This window comes from Uranotaenia lowii, chromosome 2 (assembly GCF_029784155.1).
Source record: "Uranotaenia lowii strain MFRU-FL chromosome 2, ASM2978415v1, whole genome shotgun sequence".
In the NCBI taxonomy this organism is placed as follows: domain Eukaryota; kingdom Metazoa; phylum Arthropoda; class Insecta; order Diptera; family Culicidae; genus Uranotaenia; species Uranotaenia lowii.
In genome coordinates this window covers 271,416,881-271,441,581 of record NC_073692.1, presented here as the reverse complement: position 1 = coordinate 271,441,581, position 24,701 = coordinate 271,416,881, and the positions used below count along the sequence as shown (strand labels likewise).

The 24,701-nt window shown below is 39.1% G+C and overlaps 1 protein-coding gene across 7 annotated transcripts in view; it reads left to right on the top strand.

Annotated features, from left to right (window-relative positions):
* Positions 1–24,701, top strand: part of LOC129746113 (F-box only protein 25) — a 40,161-nt gene that overhangs the window by 5,711 nt on the left and 9,749 nt on the right. For all 7 annotated transcript variants that reach the window (XM_055739576.1, XM_055739581.1, XM_055739579.1 and 4 more), the window contains 3 exons: positions 21,453–21,506; positions 21,571–21,994; positions 22,060–22,331. In XM_055739576.1, the coding sequence (XP_055595551.1) occupies positions 21,453–21,506; positions 21,571–21,994; positions 22,060–22,331 (750 nt within the window). The remainder of the gene's footprint in view (positions 1–21,452; positions 21,507–21,570; positions 21,995–22,059; positions 22,332–24,701) is intronic.

Below are 24,701 nucleotides of genomic sequence, written 5' to 3'. Positions count from 1 at the left end.
AAAAAGTATTTGTATCAGCTGTTTCAGGAATTGGTGTTGGAGATAGAGATTCAAAAATTCATCTCTAGAACCAAAAATCTGCATTCAAAACTATAACACAAGAAAATAAAATTCTCAATTTCCGAAGTGCAAAGAATTTGAAACTGATTTCAACTTATTTAGGAGCTCTAAATGCAAATTTGTATTATTTTATCAGCGCTTTTTTTTCTGTATAAATTTTTAAAATACAAGGCTCATTGGAGAAATTTGTGCACTTTTAGCAAAAGTGTAAAATATCAAAAAAAAAAATTCGAAAAAAAAGGTATTAACTTAATGATTAATTTTCATAAAGACTGTGAGTAAGTTACCATGAGAAAAAATTATAGGAGTATGTATCTTTCCCCATTTTGTAAAATACGAAGATTGTCTAGACGAAATCTGTATTGTTTTTTTTCGGGAATTTTTAACTTCTTAGCATTCTTCCCTCTGACCTGCATCGTTGAATAAATAAAGGATAATGAAAAGATTTACCATATTTTTTGTTGTTCAGGTTAGTTACTTCATCAATTATCATTCATCGATTTCACTCTGAACTGCTAAGTTTAAAAATTACTCAATGCCAGAAAATAAGAAGGGAAAAAATAGACAAAAAAAAATCGAGTTTAAGACGCAAAAAGCTTCCAAAATCAGTTTGCCACGGTTTTAATTTTTCCCTTGTGAATTAAAACTTTCCCCTTAGCATTCCACTATTTTTTCGGCAACAAGGCATTCTACCATGCAAAACAGTCAGTAGATCTTTTAGCGATTTTTAACCAACACTCCTGGATTTCTATAGATCTACAGCAATTATGTCACCGATACTGCTTTCAGCTCATCTACACAATAATATTGAAATTTTAATTTAAAATTTAGCTTAAGGTTTGATATTCTTAATCTGAAGGCTTGGCTATTTCAATTGCAAATGATTGAGACTGTTAACTAAAGAAGAGTATTAACATTCAGAATTAACCCTTCATTTCATTATTTTCTTTATAATTCCAAATTATTTAAAAAGTTGGTAATTAAGTGGAGGTGAACAAAGATCAATCACTTTTGTTTGTAATTTATTTGTTGTAATACAATTTAAATTGAAAATTGTTGATGAAAACTTTAAATTCAAAAGCAAATCAAATAAAATTCGGTTCCAAAATTTAGAAACTGATTTTGATAATCGGTTTCTTCTACTTAATTTATATTTAAAGTGTTGATTTTATATATTTTGTTTGAAAAATTTGAAAATTTTAATACTAATATACTATTAAGTATTTAAGTATTAATATAATACTATTTCCAAATCACGATTCAGTAAAATACCCCAATAAAGAATTCAATGCCCGTTAGTTATGTTTGTTAATTTGTTTATCGGGCTTATCGGTGAAAAGTAAAATACTTTCGATAAATTATAAAATACCAGAGCTCTAATATTTAGAAGCTCAGGAAATAAATGAAGATAACTTGATTTTTTTTTCTACGTGTTCATCTCTCAACAACGTGTGTATTATTTTCATTGCAAAAATTACATTTATAACAAGAAATTTTTTAAAAGGCTCTTAAAATGACAATTCTAAAATACCTGTTTTACCAACAAAAAAAAAATATCAACATTTTTTCGCAGTGGTTATTATAGATTCGCTGGTTGTTTTATAAAGGGATAACCGCCCCCCCCCCCCGGCAACCCCTCCCTTCTCCTTTCGCTCACTCAAATGATTGTTTTTTTCACCAGATATTTATATTGACTGATTTTTGAAAATTGGAAAATCACCCCCCCAAGAGCCGACTCTAGGACCGCCCCTGAGCAGGAGAGATTGGATTGATAATCAATACGTCCAAGACAAAGTACATGCTGGCCTGTGGATCCGAGACCGACCGAACACGCTTGTCCAGTAATAACAAGGTCACGATCGACGGCGACGAGCTGGAGATAGTCGAATACTTTGTCTATCTCGGCTCACCGGTAACCGCAGATAATGACACTAGCCGTGAGAACCGGCGGCGGATGATCAGCGGAAGTCGTGCCTACTATGGACTCCACAAGCAACTGCGGTCGAGAAGACTTAGCCCTCGCAAGAAGTGTAACCTGTATATGACGCTCATTAGACCGGTTGTTCCCTACGGGCACGAGACATGGATATTGCTCGAGGAGGACCTGCGTACACTCGGAGTATTCGAGCGTTAAGAACCATATCTGGCGGCGTTCAGGAGAACGGAGTGTGGAGGCGAAGGATGAACCACAAGCTCGCGCGACTCTACGGTGAACCCAGTATCCAGAAGGTGGTGAAGGCTGGCCGGATACGCTGGGCGGGACATGTTGCGAGAATGCCGGACGACTGTCCTGCAAAACAGGTGTTCGCTACGAATCCGGTAGGAACAAGACGAGCAGGGGCACAACGAGCGAGGTGGTTAGACCAAGTGGAGCGTGATCTGGCGAACGTGGGGTGCCCGAGGATTTGGAGAACGGTTGCCATGGACTGAGTGAATTTTAGGAATTATGTTCGTCAAGTTATGCCGTGTGACGGAATACTATCTAAATAAAATAATTTGTTTCTTCTATGGAGCCGAGCCTGCTCATGGTTTTCGTGCCAATTTATAAATTCTCTAGAGGAAATTTTCCACTGAACAACTTTGTCGAAGACCGTAACTTCGTATATTATTAGGCAAAACAGTTATTAGCTGGGCTTGTGATATAGCTCAGTTGGCAAGTCTGTTGTCTCCTGAGCCGATGTTCGTGAGTTCGAGCCCAAGAGTAAACATCGAACACGGTTGTACCGGATAGTTTTTCAATAACGATCCGCCAACTGTAACGTTAATAAAGTCGCGAATGCCATAAAGATGGTAAAACGACTATAATCGAAACAAAAAAAAAAGTTATTAGCTGTTTAACGTGGGTATGTCTGTTGGCATTGAAAAACAATAAATTTAATAGACATCACTGCTGATACCTCGCGAAGTATTACATGAAAAGCTGGGGGAGGAAGACTGCATAAAAAAAGAAAAAAATCTTTCAAACGTCAAATTTCTCTCAGCAATCTTCCGACCAGTGCGAAGGTTCAAAACTTTACTTTCTTATTTAGTGATTTTTAATAAAACTTGTTTGATACTGAAAAGCACTTGTTTTGCATAAAACAATGATTGATTTCGGTTTTGTTTTGCTCTTGCAAATTCTTGCATGATCAGGCGTATTAAGTCGCTCAAATTTCGTCAAAGTTTTGAAGCTGATAAAAAAAAAATGGTTTGATTTATGGTTGTTGTAAAAGTAGCTAAATCTAAATGTAGCACCTAAACAACTGAGTTACATGACTCGCTATACGAAACTGATCATCTAAAGTTAAAATTTGAACGATTACAAATCTTTTCAACAATTGCTGGCTTTTTACCGAACAGTAAAAAAACGATACGGCAAATTCCAGTCTTCCTCCCGCTGATGAAAAGTAGCCGTGCAATACCTCGTTAGACACCTAGCAGTGATGTCAAATAAGACATTGCTTGATTGGTCCTCGAATTGTGCGAAAAATGGTATGGGAGTCTCCCTCTCCCCTTTCTAAAGCGTAGTCCTTTTAGATACAGGACACTTTCTTGTGCTAATAGCTCGTTTACTAGTGATCGGACATTCATTTGCATATTGCTGCTTGTGATAAGTACTTTCAGACCTATTTTTGTCAAAATTTAAAATTTACGCTTTTCTGAGATATACACGATGTAAGAGAAAAAAAAGAAAATATTTTGCACAGTTTCTTTCAAAATTCATCAATATCAAATTGATAGCTGACAAAACCGTTGATTATTCGAAGAATTACTGTGTGTGGGTAATGGAAAAGTCTGCAAATACTGTCAAAAATGTCCACAAAGTTCAAATCAAGCATTGGAGTGTAGCACATGATCGGTAGCTACGGTTAAGAGTCATCAGGGAATTTTCAATTTTGAATAAGCGAAAACTAAGTGTAGATCACTGAAATGTCCAAAAAATTTTCTCCGATAAGCTGGAAGTGTTGCCTAGATATGATTCATTCAAATCTAACCTCAAACAATAATTTTTTGCTAGTTCCAGAGCTTTGTAAGCTGTATAGCCAGTACCGAGGTTTGCGAAAGATGATTTCTGATGGACGACAAAACTTATGAAAACCCCTGTTTAAAACAAATTCCAGTGTTTAAATCCTTTACCATGTCTGCTCGTGTTGTGGTCCCTAGCATATTAAAGTATGTATTTGCTGGTTATTCTGTATAAAATATAATGATTTGCTAAAATTCTGCTCCTGTTGAAAAAAAAAACAACAATACGATTATACTTTTAGTTCAATCTCATAATGGTTTTGCTTCGTTATTGTCAGATTTTACCAGTAGAAATCCCACTCAAAACGCTTTAAAGTGGCTCAAAAATTATAAAGTTTTGTTAATTTTAAAACAGCTGTATCAACTAAATTTCCCTCAGTTTCTTTTAAAAGAGAAGTATTGGACCGAAAAGTAGAAGAAATTGAAGGAGGAGGATGCAGCCACCTAAAATACAGATAAGACGAAGTATATGTTTGAAAAACTGATCGAAAACATGGCTAAAAATAGTGTGCGCCGGCCGATAGAAGGTACCGAGAATCTTACAATCTTACAAAATCTTACAAAAAACGCTAAATATTTTTTTTAAATTTTTTCATGAATTATCATAAGATCACTTTCTTTTTTTTTCATAGAAAGTATTTCGATCAAACGAAAGGTTTTTGAGATACACGCATTCGTAACTGTCCCATTTTTAAAAGAATTTAGCTTTAAACAAAATAAAGTATCCCGATGCCGAACATCATTTGGTTCCAGCATTGTTGCTTCTAGAACGCTGATTGTAAGAGAAGGTATTTATTCCTGCCTACTAACTCAAACTGATATACCGTAGGTATAAACATCGTAGTATATTGCTCCCATCCAGAGCCACCAGCTGTTTGTTTTCGTGAATCAACTTGATCGGTGCCCTCTTGAATCGGTTTGTTGATACTTTTCAAGCATGTAATTTATTTTTTCTCTTCCGCTTTGTTGTGTACACAATACAAAGTGATGCAACACAATATATAGGTTTAAGAAAGTAATGTGTATGTTTGAGCACTAACTTTTACTTCATACTCTTGCAGTAATTGTAGTAATTCGTAAAAGTATTGTTGAACTTACTACAATACTTTTTAACTAATCATGCGATGTATTCATATTGTATATGTTAAAATTTTCCTATCTTGAAATTTTGTAAATATTGTTTGAAATTTGGTTTTCGTCGTCTAAGAAAAACAGTTTGCGCCTTTTTTTCTGTTTTTGTACTGGATTTTTTCGTGCACGATTACCCTTCTAATGATGACACACGAATCTTCTGTTGACTGAGAATTGAGACTCACCATCGAAAAGTAACGATATAGAGTATCAAACTCTCAGCCATAATGTCAGATCCATACATACAGAATTCAGACACGGGAAGAGAGCATGTACACTGTACATTTTACGCTGTAGACTAGCAGACGACCAGTATCTCGTAGGCATATAAGTGCCCACTTATTTCTAACAAAGAACTGAATCCAGAAACTAGAGCCTACCTACATTTGCTATGTAGCTAAAACCTGTATCCAAAGATGCGAAATGAAATTTATCAGCATAGCACTATGTCTATGCTAAAAAATTTCAAATAAAATTTCTCGAGTCTGTTCGGTAACCTTTCGGAATTTCAAATGAAATACACTTCAAAGCAAAACCTACGAAATTATAACAAAATTATCTATTCAAAATCGAGGTTCAAATTAAAAGTATTGCAGCGCTAATGTAATTACACCACAAGAACCGGCATGAAATTGCCTTTCTGGTGAATATAATTTTATTGCGAAAATCACAATCGTTTATTTACCCAAAATCCAGTGCAAAGTTGAATCTCGGTGTAAGAAAATTTGAGAAATTGCACGATGACTGTTTAAACCAATTTCAAGCAAATAAAATTTTCAAGCTTTCGTTAAATTTTTCTAAAGAACATCAAATTTTAAATTTTTGAGCTTCAAAGCGTTAAGATTCCTTCAAAGATAAAAAAAAACTTTAAAAATTTTGAAAAATTTGTGCCAAAATGTTCAACGTCGAAAAAAAGCCTCCTCACATTTCCAGAACCTATAAAAATCGAGTAAGAAAATCAATTTTATGATTTTTCAGGGAGCAACAATATATTGTAGAATTATTGAATTGTAACTTTCTTCACTCAACTTGTTGGGGTGTGGTCCAATGCATTGCTTGAACCTGAGTGGACTGTATGGTGGGTTCTTTCCTTAAGGCCGTGGGTACCTTAAGTTGAAATGGATTCACAACTTCAGCAGGCTTGGAGCTGGACGAATTCTGCAAAATCGACCATTGCTGTCATCTGTAAAAAGCAGTATTTTCACTTTTAAGGCTTTAGGGTCATGAATACTTGCCCGTCAATCCCACAGGTCTGTACCTAAGGGTACATCACCCGAAAACGATCTTGCTTATGTTTATGATACAAACACAGCCAGGACTTGTCAGCATCCCGGTGATTAGTAAAAGTACATTTACTACTCATCTTAACTCGGCCGGGCCCACTGTCTAGGATTGGAAGCATAGACAACTTGAACACATGGCGGAACAACAGTTACGTTCCCATTATTATAAAATGTTTGAAATATTAAAGTTGGAAGGACATTTGCTAAAATTTACTTTGCTCCTTGATGGTGACCCATGTGAAGTCTGGTCTGGTTTTGGTATGCCAGGCGTACTGGGTTCGATTCCCGGTATCGGCAAGAAAACTTTTGAGTTCGAATCCCATAAGTTGCCGACAGGTAAGATGTGTTTCCTCATAATAAGAATGTTCAATCAGTTGCCAGCTGGCCAGGTATATACACGGATGCCGGAATAACTGTAAACTAGCCTGTAGTAGCCACGCTTTGTTTTCTCCATCTTTGCTCTATTAAAATCACTTTTAATCCAACTTCTGAAATCACTTTTAAAAGTACACCAGTAGAATCAAACACGACTTACTTCTAATCCGTTATTTTTCCGAATTCCTATCTTTTGCCGATTTCCTTTTCTCTCCCCTTGCTTTCTCTTTCTTTCTCTTTTTTTTTTATTAATTTCTACACGCTTATCTAATTCTACACGCTTTTATAATTTTAAAGACCTATGTGTTACTCTAAACTATCTTTACATAAGTTTCAAAATTTCACTCGACTTTTAGAATACTATAATAATTTGTATCTCATTTCCTACATAGCCCACCTGATTGACTCGTTTTTCCAAAATAAACCTACATCAACACAATACATTCACAACATAACAGTTCATACGAAGCCATGGGGTCCGGGTACTGTCGAACTTAATAATCTAAAGAATGCATGTGAACTCATACTTAGGCAGAAACTGCGGTGAATGCATGCACCCATGGTGATAACCAACATACAACATACATACATTGATTTTTGAAATGAAGAGGTAATCACCGTAAATTTATTTTATGAAATTATTTTATCGGCTATATCGGTGAAATTTTATATTCTTTGAGAAAGAATATTTAAGAATTGAAAGAATATAGACGGATAGAAGATTAGAATATTCTTTCTCAAAGAATATAAAATTTCACCGATATAGCCGATAAAATAATTTCATAACATACATACAGAAATCCCAAGCATTGCAGTATAGGTTGATTGAATTGATAATTTGCAATTTTAAAATTACTTTACTGAAAGTTTAATCTAATAACATGTATCTTGGATAAAGCGCCTTTACTCGCTCATGAAAATAAATATTGGAAGAACAGAGAAAAAATTAGTACCACCACAAAATCTTTGAGAATCAACTCTTCCAAAAGATTTTGCAGAATAATTGTGAAAGTACAATCCATCCATGACTGACTCAGTATCTAATCAATTCCAATGTGTCGTCATAGAGATGAATCATAACAAAGAAATTTATATCATTCAATAACTTACCGCCAATTGAACTCTAGCAGTGAAAACATTGGTAAATATCGAAAATTTTATAGCAGGAATATTATTTATAAAACGAACATATACACAAACTGTCGGGTTCCAAGGCACAACATAATTGGAAAAATTCCCTTATTTTACGACGATTTCTGACGTTATTCTTATACATATCTCACTTTTCACCAGCCATTTGTTATCAAATCATAATGGTAATTCTATCATATAACTTTAAACACGAAACCCGAAAGTGTTTCCAACATTGTACTTCCTCAATTGAAAAACAAACTGCTCTTAATAATCTCTTAATAAATTAATAAGCGGTATTTCAAAATTTTCAAATTTTGTAGGCTCCTGAAAATTCTCAGGTAGAAACTCCTTGATTGCAACATCAGTTCACAACAAATGAATGAGAAGGATAATGGAACGAACTCACCAATTGTTGAAGCAGCATGTGTTTTACCTCTTGTAGCGAATCATTCAACGATGTCAGAGGCCGATAAAATCAACAGAGAATCGGGTCGGGCACAATCAATTAAACATGCAATTATTGTTCACTATGATTTATCCACTTATTGCAGAAAATATCATAATTTTACAATAACAAACTACTTAAACTTCAAAAATTGAAAGTTCACCGTGACGAAACGAAAAAACAAACACGTGCGATACCAACAAGCCGTCGCCTACTTCATATCCCAAGCAAACCATCTTGTAGGAAAAACTCTCAGCTTAACGATGTTAAGGGTGTTCGGATCAAAAAGTGGTAAAACTAAATTGCGTGTAGATCGATTTTTTGTTTATTGAAAAAAATCAAAGTATTTTTCTTTTTGAAGTAGAATACGTATAAAAGACGGTAAAAATATTCAGTTGAGATTCCGGTCGACCTATTCCAAATTGGCGAGACTTTCGTATGACGCCTGCCATCAGATTTTGTACTGTCACCTAATCCACTTTCTTCGGCGCAGAACGCCAGTTTGCTTTTAACTGCTTATCGCTGCTTACAGTTTTTTTGGGTCTCCTTACGGTTTTGCTTAACAATCGTAAAATATTTTTCGATTGGGAAAAGTTCTGGTGTGTTGGGAGGGCACATCCTGAATGTTGTTAGCGGCATACCACTCCATAGAGCAGCACAGATAAGACATGGAAAAACAGCAAATGCTTTTGAAGACACTCTTTTACGTAAATTTCCTGGTTGGCGGTCCTGGCTACAACTAAAATGTTGCTTTACAAGCCTCAGGTACAGTTAGCTTGCCAAACGAGATATTTTTTGGCAAACTTCGATAGTTTAATATGCCTGAAAATGTCTGCCACCTTCCCCCATCCAGTTGCTGTATAAAATCTTTATCCCGAAAGCTATCTAGAGTCTGCCTTAGCGTGGATTTCGTCGTCCATTACCACGCAATCAAACTTGACCGAGATCTTGTTTTTGCCGTAAGGTTTTGCTTTTCATTGCGATTAGCAGTCACTACCTTCTTATGAGTCGATAGTTTGGATCGTTTTTTGGCTTCATGCACGGTTGTAGACGATATTCCCAACTTATTGGTGACATCTCGAACGTAAAGATTGGAGTTTCGCTTGAAAGTGCTAGCCACTCTTCTGTTCCCCACTGCGGCTCTTCGATTTCGATTTCCTCCAGATCCCGGCTTCCTAGTACGCATTTCACGTTCTTAAAAAAATTGAAAGTTTACTTTTGCTTTAAAAGTATGGCTTCAAGAAGTTGATTTAATTCAATTTTTCCATGCGGAAAAAATATTAAACGTTATAAAAAAGATCTTAAAGTCACATTTTTTAAATTTTTCAAACAAAGTTCAATGACTTCAAAACTTAAAATCGGTAGTGAATTTTGAATAGAGCGAATGCGTCAAATGTTAACAAATGGAGTGTGGGGGATAGAGGACATTCGGAGACCTACATTTTAGTGTACAACGTTAACTCCAGGATATTTGATTCTCGAGGAATAAAGAAAACAAAATAATATATGAAGAGAATAATCACAGTAATGTGTGTTTGTTACTTAATTTATTCGCCTTATCAGTGAAAAGTGATGTCCTTTTTAGTAGGGACATCTCAAGATTATGAAATTATAGATGGATAGAAAGTTAGAAGAAATGAAAGATGGTGAAAATGAGCGGTAGAATTTATCTAGAAGCATTATCATCACATATAACATTTTTGTTCAGCACGGGTCAACTATTATGAAGTGGTAGATACAGATAGAGTTGCATCTACCACCACACATTAGTAGGGCAAGCGTGGTTCGCCCCACAAGCGGAAAACAAGTTAGTTTAAATCTTCTTTGAATTGTGATTCGAGACTCCAGCTGCAACTCAACAAAAACTATGTTTAGGGTAAAGCAGCTATTTTGGGGTCTGCCTGGAACCCCCACCCCTAAAATCTCATCAAAACCTTACAAAAATGCATGCAAAGCGTTGTCAGAAAATTATCAAGGCCCATAAAGGCCATTAAAACCAATAGTTATTCGTTATAATAATTTTTATCAAATAAACCATAAAGTGTATTTTTTTAATGTTATACCCTAAAAGTAAGCAGCAAGTCAACTGACAAACAAACTCTTTGAAATTCAAAAAGAATTTGAAAAACTGAAAATATCGGCGGCTAGGCTTGGACACCACGAGTTTCTGAGCAGGCTTCCGAAAAGTACTTGCGAACGACAGTATTCTTGCGAACGTCGCACATGCACCTCGATGAAAGCTTCCCGAAGTAATACCCCGACAGTTTTAAAAGGTGCAGTCGTGCGATGTACATCGATGCCTTGTTTTACCTCATGCGAGAGTTTGTTCGTGGGTTTGAAATTTTTTTAAGCTTCGTAACAGTTTTGGAAATATCTTCGTGACAGTTTTCAATGCGTTGAATTTCGCATGACAATACTACTTACTCCGTCCGACTGTAGCCGAGATTCGCTCGAGCCGAGTTAATTTCGAACGAACGTATGAATTTTCCTTTTGCTTGAAGCTACTGCGGGTGGTGATCACCCCAATCACCCTCCCCTTCCCTTTTCGCCTAACCTGCACCGGCACCACACATCGCGTTACGCGCCGATCGTATGCTGCTGCTCGGTGCGAATAGATGGCTCGTTCGATATATTCGAAACCGAGCAGCAGCGCATACGATCGGGCATGGGTACGGTATGGGCACGACAGTCACCCGTGACAGTCCTGCCCAAAACTGTCACGCCTGCAGTCGACAGTTAGGATGAAATTATTTTCGAAACAGGAGGCACGAAGGGATGAAAACCGAACTGTCGGTTGGGTTCAATGTGGTGGAAAGAGAGGTGATGAGAAAGACACATTGCAAAAGTAGAAGTAAAGTTTTTTCTTCGTAAACATAGTTACCATGACAGAAGTGACGTCACTACCGACCATTTTCGCGACGCATTTTGCCTAGGATAAATGAAGCTCGCTGACAACGACGCGTCGCGACGCAGGGCTTGTTTATGTTTATTTTTCTTTTTTCTCCCCGACGTGCAATAGTGTGCGTTCCTTTGCGCCACCTTAGTAAAAGTTCACCTCATTGGGTTGGGTTCGCTACAGCTTAAAGCACAACATTTTCGGCAACGCATGCTTTGAGCCGATTGTTCAGATACAGCCTGGGTTCTCGCACGTGTGCGATGCAGCCGAGGCGTTTCGATTCGTTACCGACGGTACAACAGCGAACCGAGTGGTAAGGAAAACCGAGACAGTTGGTTTGGCAAGAAAAAAGCTGTCATAGCAAAACTGTACTTTTTGGAAGCCTGTTTCTGAGTCTTCCTCTCCTTCGATGTCCTTCTGGATTCCATTCCAGCGCCTCTTCGCAAATCTCGTTCTCATCTCTTCGCAGCGTGTGATGGATTGAAGATGGATTTCCATCCACGTTTCCGAATCTCGATTTCTAGCGCCTTTTGATGGCACCGGCGTTGTAGTTCCTCGTTTGAAATCCAGTTGCCAGGCCACCAAGCGCAGATGATGTTCCGCAGGCAGCGATTCACAAATAGTTGCAGTTTTGCGTCGTCACCACATATGTGCACCAAGTTTCACACACGTACAACAATTTACAAAGTTGACGTTTGAGTTGAAGATTCAGATTTTCGTTCGTAGAGATATCTGACGTGACCGCCAAATTTTCGGGAAAGTCGCGAACGCATATCGAGCCTTTCTGATCCGGGTTTCGATGTCTTTCTTGGTACCACCATCAGGCATTACCGGGTTCCAAGATACTGGATGAACTTTCTCAACTTGTTGCCCAGCTACCACGAAATTGTAAGATTTTCTGTCTTGATTTCCAGCGACTTGGTCTTTGCGACATTGATTTCAAGACCTGCAGCATTGGAGCTTTCGGCGAGGTCGTCGAGAATGCTCTGCATATCCGGTTGTCTTCTGGCGAGTAAAAAAATATCGTCTGCCAGGTCGTTTAGCTGCCTTGTTGTCAAACGATTCCAAGGCAATCCTCGGTTTGATCTGCAATCAATCAATCCAGTCAAAATTCACTACCATGAGAAAAAGTAGCTTGATAAAACACATCCTTGTCTCACTCCAGCAGTTACCGGGGTAACGTTCAAACCATGCTGATCAATGTTACCTCGACACATGAAATTTGGTTCTGTGATAAACATTTAATTATAAACACTATTCTCGTCTAAATGTTGTTCAACTTATTACCATGCTTTATACAATTTTCCTCAGAAAGTAAGAGTTTTAAAACTTTTAGATTTTCCGAAAACGCAACCCTTTTCAAAACATTTAAAAATGAATGTGAAAAGTGATCCAATTTACCTCACTTTACGTTACCTCTACAAAAAAAATGTTGTGTACCATTCGATTTCTCTTCTCCCTACTGTGGATAAAGTTAAAAGTAAAAACAAAAAGTCTGACCGAGCAGATCCATCCCGGTGCGAAAAATATGGGTCAAGGATCTGGGTTAGGGTCACCGCGTGGCTTCTTTCCTAATATCGATTTCCGCAACGTGTGTTTGTGTGTTGTGACATCACACAGTACGGACGTTCCGCGGAAACAATTGTTCTTTCTCGAAGCATAGCAATAGAAGGTAGGCAATTAATCGTTCAAATTCGCAAAGCAACGAACGTGTTGTGTTGTCTCTACTCTACTCTCTCAAGCAGCCTAGCTAGCATAGCGGCGCAATCATCTGTGAACCATGGCGAATGAAATCATTCCAAAGGCCAGATACAAAAAAAAACGCGACTGGGCCGAAACTCGAAGGCTGCAACCATCGATGGAAGAAGAAGGCATTTCGCCTGGCCTAGCACAAGTTGCCTAACATCAAGTTCAGTTTTGCTGTTTTCATTTTGTATCCGACAGTGTGCTGCGGTTTTGGGTTTTGTCGGATTGTTAGGTTGGCGTTTAGCATTTTACAGAAAGAAATAACAAAAATGAAGCAACATTCATTAACGCGTAGTGGTTTTCCACAGGAACGCGGAATGGAAATGTCGGCATTTAAATCTCACACGAGACTGGTTAAAATTTCATTGCACCACGCAAAACTTACTTTTCGGCAAATAGCTACATGTGTATGTAAGTGTGTATAAGATATGTAAGATTCTCTGCTAACAAAAAAAAAGAAGATTCAATTTAAGTTATTCAAAAAATACAAAAGAAATCAACATAACATAAAACTTATCAAAAAATGTTCCGAATCGAAAATTAACTTAAGATAACTATGGCTACAGATTGAGACGATTTTACGGCTAGTAATTTATTGTCTACACAATACTGACATGAAAAATCGGTCGAGGTCGCAAATTTAACAGCATAAAAGGAACACGATAAAACTCCTAAAATATTTTCCATTGTACTGGAGGAGGCACCAAAATATCGCAGCAATGACCACGAGGCAAAATAGAAAAGTGGTAGAACAGGGTTTATTCACCCCTTTGCAGGCGTTCAGGTGGAACTTTTCTACAGATATCACGTGCTTGCTTTTGGTAGATTCTTATCGACCATTGCAGTTACAGTTCATGAATCGAAAATTGAATAGTTAATTGATGATACGGTTTGTTGTCAGGGATTTGAAAGTAATCAAATGGGAATGAGGCGATATGGTTGAAAAATGGAATAAAACGATATGGAACTTATTTAGCAAAAAGCAGCGCTATCACAACAGCATCTATAGCAGAATTTACAGCATTTACGAAGCTTTTAGGAACATACTGTTATCACTGATAATTTATCAAGCATAAAAGAAATGAAAAATTGTCCCATCTTATTTGTTTTATCTTTATATTTTTGAATTATTTTTGTCTGATGATTTTGTTGTTAGAAGCTCCATGTAGAACATGTGAAGCAGACAATCAGGAGTGCATTTTCGAAAATGTTACAATTTTAATGAAGTTTAACGTAGTGTTCACACATTTTTACAAATATTTTCGTATTTTTTTACAGATGTTTATTTTTGGACCTTAGATTCATAAATTTTATGGTTTAATAAGTGTTCCAGATCCATATGTGTCTGTAATCGCTTCCGGGTGAGGTTTGCACAGATAAATCCTACACTTGATTGATTCTTTCAAATATCTAAATAATTTTACAGGGTCTTCCAATGCAATAAACAGCTGAATTCTAAAATTTTTTGTTTGGCAAAAAACACAGGACAAAATTGAAATTCTTTGAGCTAGTTTTTCACCCGCTTTAAAGCTGTTCAAAACAGAATTTTCGTAAATTTTCACTTATACATTCACTTTGAATATAAGCTTTGCAAAAGTATAGCACTTTCATTCAAGAACTTCTCAAGTATGTTTTAATCATAAGAAAAATATCACTTTTAAAATTATTTTATTTTTTTTTCTTTTTTCATAGTATTCCGTCTCACGACATAACTTGATGAACATAATTCCTAAAATTCACTCAGTCCATGGCGACCGTTCTCCAATATCTCGGACATCCCACTTTCGCAGATTACGCGCCACCTCGCTCGTTGCGCCTCGTCTCGTTCTGACAGGATTCGTAGGGAAAACCTGTTTTGCAGGACAGTCGTCCGGCATTCTCGCAACATGCCCTGTCCTGCGTATCCGACCAGTCTTCGCCACCTTCTGGATATTGGGTTCGCCGTAGAGTCGCGCGAGCTCGTGGTTCATCCTTCACCTCCATACTTTATTCTCCTGCACTCCACCAAAGATGGTTCTGAACACTCGTCGCCCGTATACTCCGAGTGTACGCTGGTCCTCCTCGAGCAATACCCATGTCTCGTGCCCGTAGAGAATAACCGGTCTAATGAGCGTCATGTGCAGGTTACACTTCCTGGAGGGCTAAGTCTTTTCGACCGCAGTTGCTTGTGTAGTCCATAGTAGGCACGACTTTCGCTGATCATCCGCCGCCGGATCTCACGGCTAGTGTCATTGTCTGCGGTTACCGTTGAGCCGAGATAGACAAAGTCTTCGACTATCTCCAGCTCATCGCCTTCGATTGTGACCTTGTTATTACTGGACAAGCGGGTTCGGTCGGTCTCGGATCCGCTGGCCAGCTAATACTTCGTCTTGAACGTTTTAATCATTAACCCAACCCTTTCTGCTTCGCGTTTCAGTTTACGGCAGATCTCCTCCACCAGATGATCTGCTGATTACATCAATGTCATCGGAAAAGCAGATAAGTTGGATCTGTTGAAAATCGTACGTTGAACGTCATGCAGTATAGATCATTGCCTTGTCGAACCCCCTGCGTGATTCAAATGAACTCGACAATTCACCCGCACACAAAACTGCGTTCCATCATTCCATTCAGCTTCCCGAAAATGGCCGGTCTCGTCCATGATTTCAAAGCTCGTCACGGTCGATCGTGTCGTATGCGGCTGTGAAGTCGATGAATAGATGGTGCGTAGGTACTTGGTGTTCACGGCATTTTTGGAGGATTTACCGTAATGTGAAGATGTCCCTCCATGAAGCCGGCCTGATGACTTCCCACGAAACTGTTTGCTTGTGGCGTTAGGCGGTGGAGTAGGATTCGGGACAACACTTTGTAGGCGGCATTGAGGACAGTAATTGTAATTGTAATTGTTGATTTATTTTTACACACGAAAACTTTTTAGCACAGGCCTTTTTATAAGGTCAAGGAAATTTTAAGTACATTCGAAACAAAGTATTGCATTTCAGAACAACTGATAAAAAAATAAACTGAACAAAGATTGAACATTTCAAACAAGGTATAGTGAAATTTAACTAGAAATATGATTTAGTTATCCTAATGTTAGTTTGTAGGCGTTTTTGAAGCTAGCTAAAGATGTTTTGCTTTTCACGTCCAGTGGAGTACTATTCCAGCACGAAGTACCGTACACCAGCAGACTCTGCCCGCCAGATGTTGCATGTTGTGGTACGATGAAGCAGCGAGTCCGTTCGTGTCGTCCTCGTTGCAGATGTTGTTGAATGTACTCTGGTAGAGCGTTTGGTGGTAGGCCTGACGCATGAAAGATGCTATCCGAAGAACATGTCCGAGAATTGCCTTGCGCACAGGTAGTGTAGTTTCGAGACGGTTCAGGTGAAAAACAAAACGAATAGCAGATTTGAATGCTCTAAATATACAGTCTCTGAGTCCAATAGACATGCCAGGATAGTAAACGATGTCGCAATATGTCAAGATGGGAACTACGACAGCTTGTACCAGCTTCAATCGAGTGGGTTGAGAAAGTACTGAGGAGAAACGCCGGCACGTTCTGAGAGTACCAAACACTTTTGAAACAACATCGTTTACATGTCGTGTCCAATTTAGGTTGCAATCCATCATAAGGCCTAGATTTTTCACAGTTGATGATAAGGGGATGTCTTCGTTTCTGAATGTAATTGCACTGTTCGGCGTAACGGTGCCTGACCTGCAGAAAATGATGGCTTGTGTTTTCTTAGGGTTCGGTACAAGAAAATTTTGATCAGACCACTGGACAATAGCTTCGAGGTCCAGGTTAAATTGCGCTATTATGTGATCGACGAGTTCTGCGGGCCCAGAGAGGTAGATTTGTAGGTCATCAGCGTAGAGATGATATTCACATTTCAGATGCCTCGGCAGACTGTTGATATACAGCGAGAACAGCAATGCACTGAGACATGATCCTTGAATTCGTTTCGTAGCTTCTTCTCCAGTAGATGATGTCGAACACAGTTGAAAGCAAGCGAAAAATCGACAAGAACCATGACTGTGCAGTGACCCTTGTCGAAACTGCTGTAGATGTCATGCGTGACTTTAGCCAGAGCGGTAGTAGTGCTGAAGTTTCTCCTGTATCCAGACTGGTGCTTAGCAAGCAGAGTCGGGTTGGCATTCTCAAGATGTGCGGTCACCTGAGACAGTAGTACTTTCTCGAAGATTTTTGAGATCGCAGGGAGAACACTTATAGGGCGGTAATCTTTAGGATCAGTGTGGGCAGATGTCTTTGGAATAGGAGTAACCAGAGCTCTTTTCTAAATCGATGGGAACGTATTAGAATCGATGATGGCATTGAAGAGGTTGCAGAGATTAGGCAGTACGTACGGACAGAGTAATTTCAGAAACGATATAGGAATTTGATTACTCCCGATGGCATTAGATTGTATTTCGTAAATCTTTCTACTTATTTCATTCACATGCGTATGACGAAATTTGGTTGGTTGGTCTTGAATCGGGAGAATTAGTTCGACAGGATACTGGAGGAGTCACATAACGATTAGATGGTGATAAAAGTTGGAGATGACCTTCAGCGAAAAAAGCATTCAGCTCATCGACGTTGCAGTCATCTACAGACGAGCTACTCTTGGGATTATTATGAATTCCTTCACGTCTAAGATTACTCCAGAGTGTCTTCGCAGGAAGCTGATGGTCGAAATTCTTGTCTGCGTATTTCTTTTTCGCAGAAAAGACAAGGGATTTCACTCTATCTCGGTGTCGTACGTATTCTTTCCACTGGTTGTCGTTTCTTGAACGATTAGGGTTTCTGATATACAAAGAGTACGCCATGTTTCTGGTTTCGATTGATTGCTTGATTGAAGCACTGATCCACGGAGTTTTTTGATCTCGCACAGTTGTTTCGCGTTCGGGAGCATGAAGATCGAGGAGCCTTTGCATTTCTGATGTTAAGACTTGCGCCTTGGTGTTAGGGTCAGCAGTGTTGAAGAATGGTTGCAAGTCACAAGCCTGAAAATCGATTTGCAATTGGAGGATATCGACGTTGCGGTAATTCCTCATTTTGACAACTCTTGGAGGTGGTCGAGCAACGCGAACGTCGGCGATGAGATAGATGATTTGTTACTATTTTCTATTTACCCGATAGTTATCATTGAGCGATTAATGACGAAGGAAAATCGCTAAAGCCATTCACACCGTGAGTGTGAGAATCAATTTGACAAATGATAAAAATTTAGTTCCATTTAAGCAGATCCATGTTTAATAAAGCTTTGGATGCTTAGCCATACGCGAAATACAACTCAAGAAACACGACAATCAAATATGCATTATGAATGCTCAGTTTATACAAATTTATGCTTATATGCTAAGATCTGACCTGTCATTAATGGTACCGCTGTCAACAAACTGCTACTCCTGCTCGACGATGACGGGGCCCCGGACTCGTACGCTGGATTTTTACACGTACTCCGCTTTCATGCATAACGTGTGGTGCACTCTTCCCTGAAGATTCACACACTCCTCTCACACCAACACTGGCACATTCCTAGTGCATCAATATCCTTTACTGCTGTCCTCCTGTACTGCCGACACATGCATTGACGACTTTTCTTCGGGCGCTCCCACGTTCATGCAACAGGCACACACATGCAATACATGCAATGGCCTTCGTAAAATCCTCCACTGACGATTTGTTTCACAATCATACGATGATGTTTCGTTTCGATGATCTCCGATCCTTGAGCTAGCGGCATAAACATGCATTACATGCACAGAGGCTTCGCACAATCAGTCACTGATGATCCGTTTCGCAAACGTACGATGATGATTCAATCCGAGGCAATCCGCACACACACTGGGGCAACCAAAGCAATCACTGCCCACTAGTGGGTTGAAGTGATGGTGGCTCATGCAATTATCGAGTTGGTGTTGTTGCTTTTTGCTGTCGCCTGCGAAATCAGAACCCTTTTTAAAAGGCCCTGAATAATATCTATTAGTCAAATGAATTGATGAATCGATGATTGTTTCCTACCTCATGCGAGGACCTTTTCCCGAAATTAGAGTTCTGGCTTGCCGGATGTCGCAGCGAGCATGTGATTGCACTGTCGACGATGTCGGATTCTTTGCCTGTGAGGAAAACATTCGGTTAGGTCTTGTTACGATTATCTGGCATCGGGTTTTACCTCTCATGCGATAAGCTTGTTTGCGATTAGCCTCGAGCAATTCGTCCTTGCGGATAGCGCGACAATTATCTACATGGATGGGAGCAGATGTATGTTTTAGTGAGTGAGGTTAGCCCACTTGACTTATGGAATTGCAGCTGAATTTTACCTGTCGTTTTGTGATTTCTTTGGCAGTTCTTGTGCTTATGCAAGATTTGAGTCGGTGCACGATTCTGTTCACCGGCTGAGCCGGAAGTGCAATTCCCTTTTAACCGTCGCTGTTACGTTCACTCGTGGCCGGGATCACCTACAAAATTGAACCCATGATTCAATGAATAGCGTCTTTTTGTTATTGCGGGGTTTACTTACGGTGATTCTACCGAATATCGGGATTGTCTGGCTCGTGTAATTTAATTTATTCCACGGCTTGCTTTGGAGCTGACGGAATCTTTTCTTGCGTCGCCGGTTCTTTAAGCGCCAATGGCTTTCTTTTTCTCCAGCGGAACTTGTCGTGACAGTCTGTGACAGTGAGGCAGATACAGTAGAAGCGCTGGCGATTGAGGCAGTGACAGTCGAGGTGCTAGCAGTTTGAGGGGTTCTCGATTGTGAATAATTTTCGACGGTACAGCAGTTATTCCGTTTGTACAACTGAATGTTAATGGTTCTTTAAGTTGTTCAAATTTCTTACTATCTGCTTAAATCGATAATACTGCAACAGATTTCGTGATCGGAGATAGAGCTGCCCATATGAGTTTTCGATTTTATAATGTGTTCAGGCGCATTTGTGATCATTAGATCTATCGTGTTAGCACTTGTATCAGTGAACCGAGTAGGTTCGGTAGGGAGCACTGAGAGTTGGAATGCTGAATGTTGAGCGCTGACGTTGATGTTAAAATCTCCTAATATAACTAACCGATCATAACTGTACTCCATAAGATCAAGCAGCAGTTTTTCGTAGCTGCGACCTAACAACTGATTCTAACCTGACGGGTTATAGAGCACGGTAACACAAACAGTAAGGTCGTTGATTTTGGCAAGGATAGCTAAGTACTCTACTCTGCATACGAGAGGAGGAGGAGTTTTTGTGCCACGACCACGTCCGCATGGAAGACAATGTTTAATCAGATTGTATGCAGGAATACGAACAGGGCCGACTGGAGCTGACATTTTCATTTTGGTTTCGGTGACTGCAAATAGGTGATATTGGTTCTTGTTGAATACTAGTTTGATACCGTCAATGTGTTGCTCTAGACCACGCACATTAAGGTGACCGATTCGAAGCTTAAATTGAGTCATTTATGGTGGTGTTTTGTAAGGTCATTAGTGCGTTATAGATGTTGAGAGGAACTGATAGAGTTGTGCGCTGACACAGCATCGAAAAATATATTCGGATAACTCGGACAATTCGTTGATGCTGTATATCTAGACATACTCTTTTTTGCCGGGATAGAGAACAGACACTTTCTCGTTCCGTGCGAAGATCGACTTGATCAGCTTTTTATGTTTGAGGCGAAGGGCTAGGTTGCGAATACGGAAAGCTTGAGGGGAGAGTATTTCGTTTACAGTAAAACGATTATCCAGCGCAAAACCAATGTTAAGATTGGCTAACTTCGCTTCGAAGTAGCTTTCAAAATATTTTCGGATCGCTCGGTAGTTCTCACAGTCCAATTTGTCGCCCTTCTTGTAGATGGGGCGTATTACCCTCTCCTTCATCTTCTCCTGTAGCTGTTCCACTGCTGTTCTATGTTCCAGATCCGGACTATCAACCGCTGTAGGCAATCGGCCAACTTGTCCGGGCCCATTTTAATGAGTTTAGCTGCGATGCCATCCTTCTCAGCCGACTTGTTGCTATTCAGCTGGCGAATGGCTTCCTTAAGATCACTCACCGTTAGGAGTGGCTACGCCGGCGATGTACTTTCCCTCATCGTCTTGATTTCCTGCATGTGCGCCGTTCAGGTGTTCATCGAAGTGCTGCTTCCACCTTTTGATCACCTCACGATTGTCCGTCAGGATTCCCCGTCTCGTCGTATCTCGTAATGATAGACAATTTTGAAAGGCTTTAGACTATTTATCAATCTATAATTCATTATATCATCAAATACACCCTAATTAAAATAAATAAGAGATAGCTTTAAATAAATGGGATAAGGATATCGTCCCCTTTTCAAGCATAATGAAAAAAGAAAACCAAAGACGCATAAAAGAATCAGAAGTTCAACTTATCTTCTTTGTTTAATTTCCAGATGCATATCAGAATGCAGCAGTTCCAGTGATACAGAAAACGATAACGAAAATTGGTAACAACTCAATAAACACCGTAGACCGTACAATCTAATCCAAGGGCCATTAACTCTATTTCAGTGATGTAGAAATCCCTCCTCACTGTCACATCACGCTGAAGTGCACCCGTGAAATAGCCGGCTTCAATGGCCTCGGTGAAGCGGTTCGTAGATTGGACTTCCGAAGCTCCGTCCGTGATGGTCGACGGTTCAACTACGTGTGTGCCCTGCTCCGGTTGCTGGTCTCTGGAAAGGGCATATCCAGCCTCCCAGGGGGAGCACAAAGGCTCCTGTTGCAGATGTTGGAGGAAGTAGCAACCTACGTTAGTGACTCCCAGCAAAACATCAACGTACTGCGGGGTCTGGTACAGCAACTTCGCTCGCTAGTAAATCAGGAGAACCAAAAATGCTGGGGAAAACCACTCGGCAGCCAAAGTCTATGGGAGGGACATGTCCAAACAATCCAACGGATTCAAAACATTGCTAGTCAAATAGAGATAAGAGAGGTATGTTCATATGTTTTATTTTGGGATCACATGGTTTAATATAGCATGGTTTCATCGATTCGCAGCCAGGACCGAATATCCGACCAAAACTAAACGACCTGCCAGAGGAATGTGTTCGTGAAATTATACTTAGAATAACCGATTACAAGGATCTGGAGTCTTCCGCCCGAGCCTGGTCGCTGATGGCGGCACTGATCTCGGAGCAAAGAGTGTGGCGAGAACTGTCACACTATCATTTCAACAAGCAGCAGATAGACGTCATCCTAGATAAAATGTGTCTTCACGATACGAAGGAACGGCACCGGAATTGGCAGGCTATTTACCACGCGCTACGGAAGTGAGTGTCTCTTCTAATCCTTTCGACTTTATACACTGTGGAAAATATACAGGGGAGAATGAGGATACTTGATCCCTGGAGATACTCGATTCCTCGGCTATATCTCGAAACTGGAATGCCTTACATAGATCAAATGTTTTAGAAAAGTTTGGCAAATAGAACAAAACAACAAACCTGTTTTCTTAAAAAAAAAAGCTTAAAATTTTATTTTTTTGAGTTATTGCACTTTGTTTGAAAATCTAACAAAATGCGACTTTTAGATCTTTTTTATCATTTTAATGTGTTTCCCACACGAAAAAATTATAATAAAAATATTTATTCCAATATGTCAATCGTTAAAGTACAATATGAACTTCCTCATGCCTTATTTCTAAAGCAATAGTTAACTCTCAATTTCTTAAGAAAAAGTTTTCCAAAATGTTATGGGTGGGTTCACTTGGTCCCTCGAGCCCAAAAAAATATATTTTTCTTCTGAATGGATGTTGATCATTGCTCAGCACGAAAATATTAATATTTATCCAATCACTGATAGTTTCCTAAAAAAGGACATAAAAAAATGATTGTACCTGAAAATTAGAAAATTGCGCCTTTAAGTAGGGGAGAGTGGGGTAACGTGAGCCACTCGGAATATCTCAGATGTGTGTTGAGTTAAAAATATCAATCCAACTGTCATCGTCGTCGCTTTGCGTAAGCATGTCTTTCTATACGTTGTTGACTGCTGCTACTGGCAAGTCTGTCCCATATGTAAAAACAACGAAACGAGAAAAACGGCTTTAAACATTTTTATAAACTTTCGTGAATTTCTCGGTTGAAACTTTTTTTCTTCTAATTCTTTCTTCACAGATATGAAGATAATTGTTGTAAAATTTCGTCCATTGTTTTTTTTTTGCTTTGGAATTTGCTGATGCAGAGGAAAAAAATAATAATGGGACAGCCTTGCGAGTATATTTCGCAAAAAAAATGTTAAATGTACCCGCAAAGTTGTACCAAATTTGGCTATTCTTTTGTAAGTTGATAATTTAATTCCCTCTATCTGCGCAATGTTAATCACTTTACTGGCTGTTCACTGATAAAAATAAGTTTAAAATGATGTTTGGTGCACATCTACGTAAGTATATCATAAAAATTGAGTAGATTCAAAATAAAATAAATAACAACGTTAACAACCTGTACCTTCATCTTTTCATAAGTTTTTTGGTTGACGATCTTTTAAGAAAGACTATAAATACAAATTGAATTAATGCTGAATCAGAAACAGCCAAGCATCTGGGCTGCAAATATATAATGAGAAAAGTCAATTCAATATGACTTAGGCGTGTGCTACCAGGTACGCGAAATTTGATTCATAGATTTTATGAAAGACCAAGCAGCAGCTTACAGCATGGCAAAAACTAAAAAATATGGCTTTGTAGCTGATTATTTTCCATGATTTACAACGAAAAATTCAATAAGCCTTATACGGAATTTAAAAAAAAAAACAGTTAGGTGGAATTTACCCATAGTACTAAACATAGCTTGTAAAATTATGAAAAGTGTTATTTTTAACTTTACTGTACTGTTTTATCTATCTATAGTCTAACTTACGTAATTTCAATGAATGCTTATTTTATCGCACACATTGTATGATTATTTGTAAAATAAACGTAAATTAGAGGAGCAATTTTAAAGCATTGGGGCTTATTCTGCGACGCGAGTGACGTAACTCACGAAATTTCACTTCTTCGTCCTGACTCCGTTTGTTTGTTTTGTTGTTTTATTTGGGATTTTAAGCCTCTAGGGTTTATTCATCCCATTCGGTTTGGCTATCTAAATTCGTGGGAACAGTTTGCTGCGTTTTAGGAAAGCCAATAACTTTTCCTCTTCAATCGGACAATTTGACAGGATTTCTCGGAGACTATTTGAAAGCTGGAAGTGTTGTCTATCTGGCAAATAGGTGATGCAGTTGCATAAGATGTGCTTGACGGTGATTGTGCTATTGCATGCGGGGCATTCAGGAGGGTCGGTTTGGTCGAGAAGAAAATCATGGGTCATTCGGGTATGGCCAATCCTTAGTCTTGTTAGGACAACTCGGTTTGGCCGACTTTGCTGGTCATTCCATTTTCCGGTGCAGTTCTTGATCTCCCGTAACTTCGCCGTTCGGTTTCGGTCCCATTTTTGGTCCCAGGCAAGCTGAATGTTGTTGGTAGTCAGTTTTTGTGCGTCTTTCTGGGGGATGGGGATTGAGGGAGGATCCATTTTACCTCCTTCGGCAGCCAGATGATCCGCGCATTGGTTGCCGGGAATTCCGGCGTGTCCAGGTATCCAGACCAGGGTAACATTTTTTCGGAGGGCTAGATCAGTGATTGAGGAAATCCAAGGATGTTTGAGATT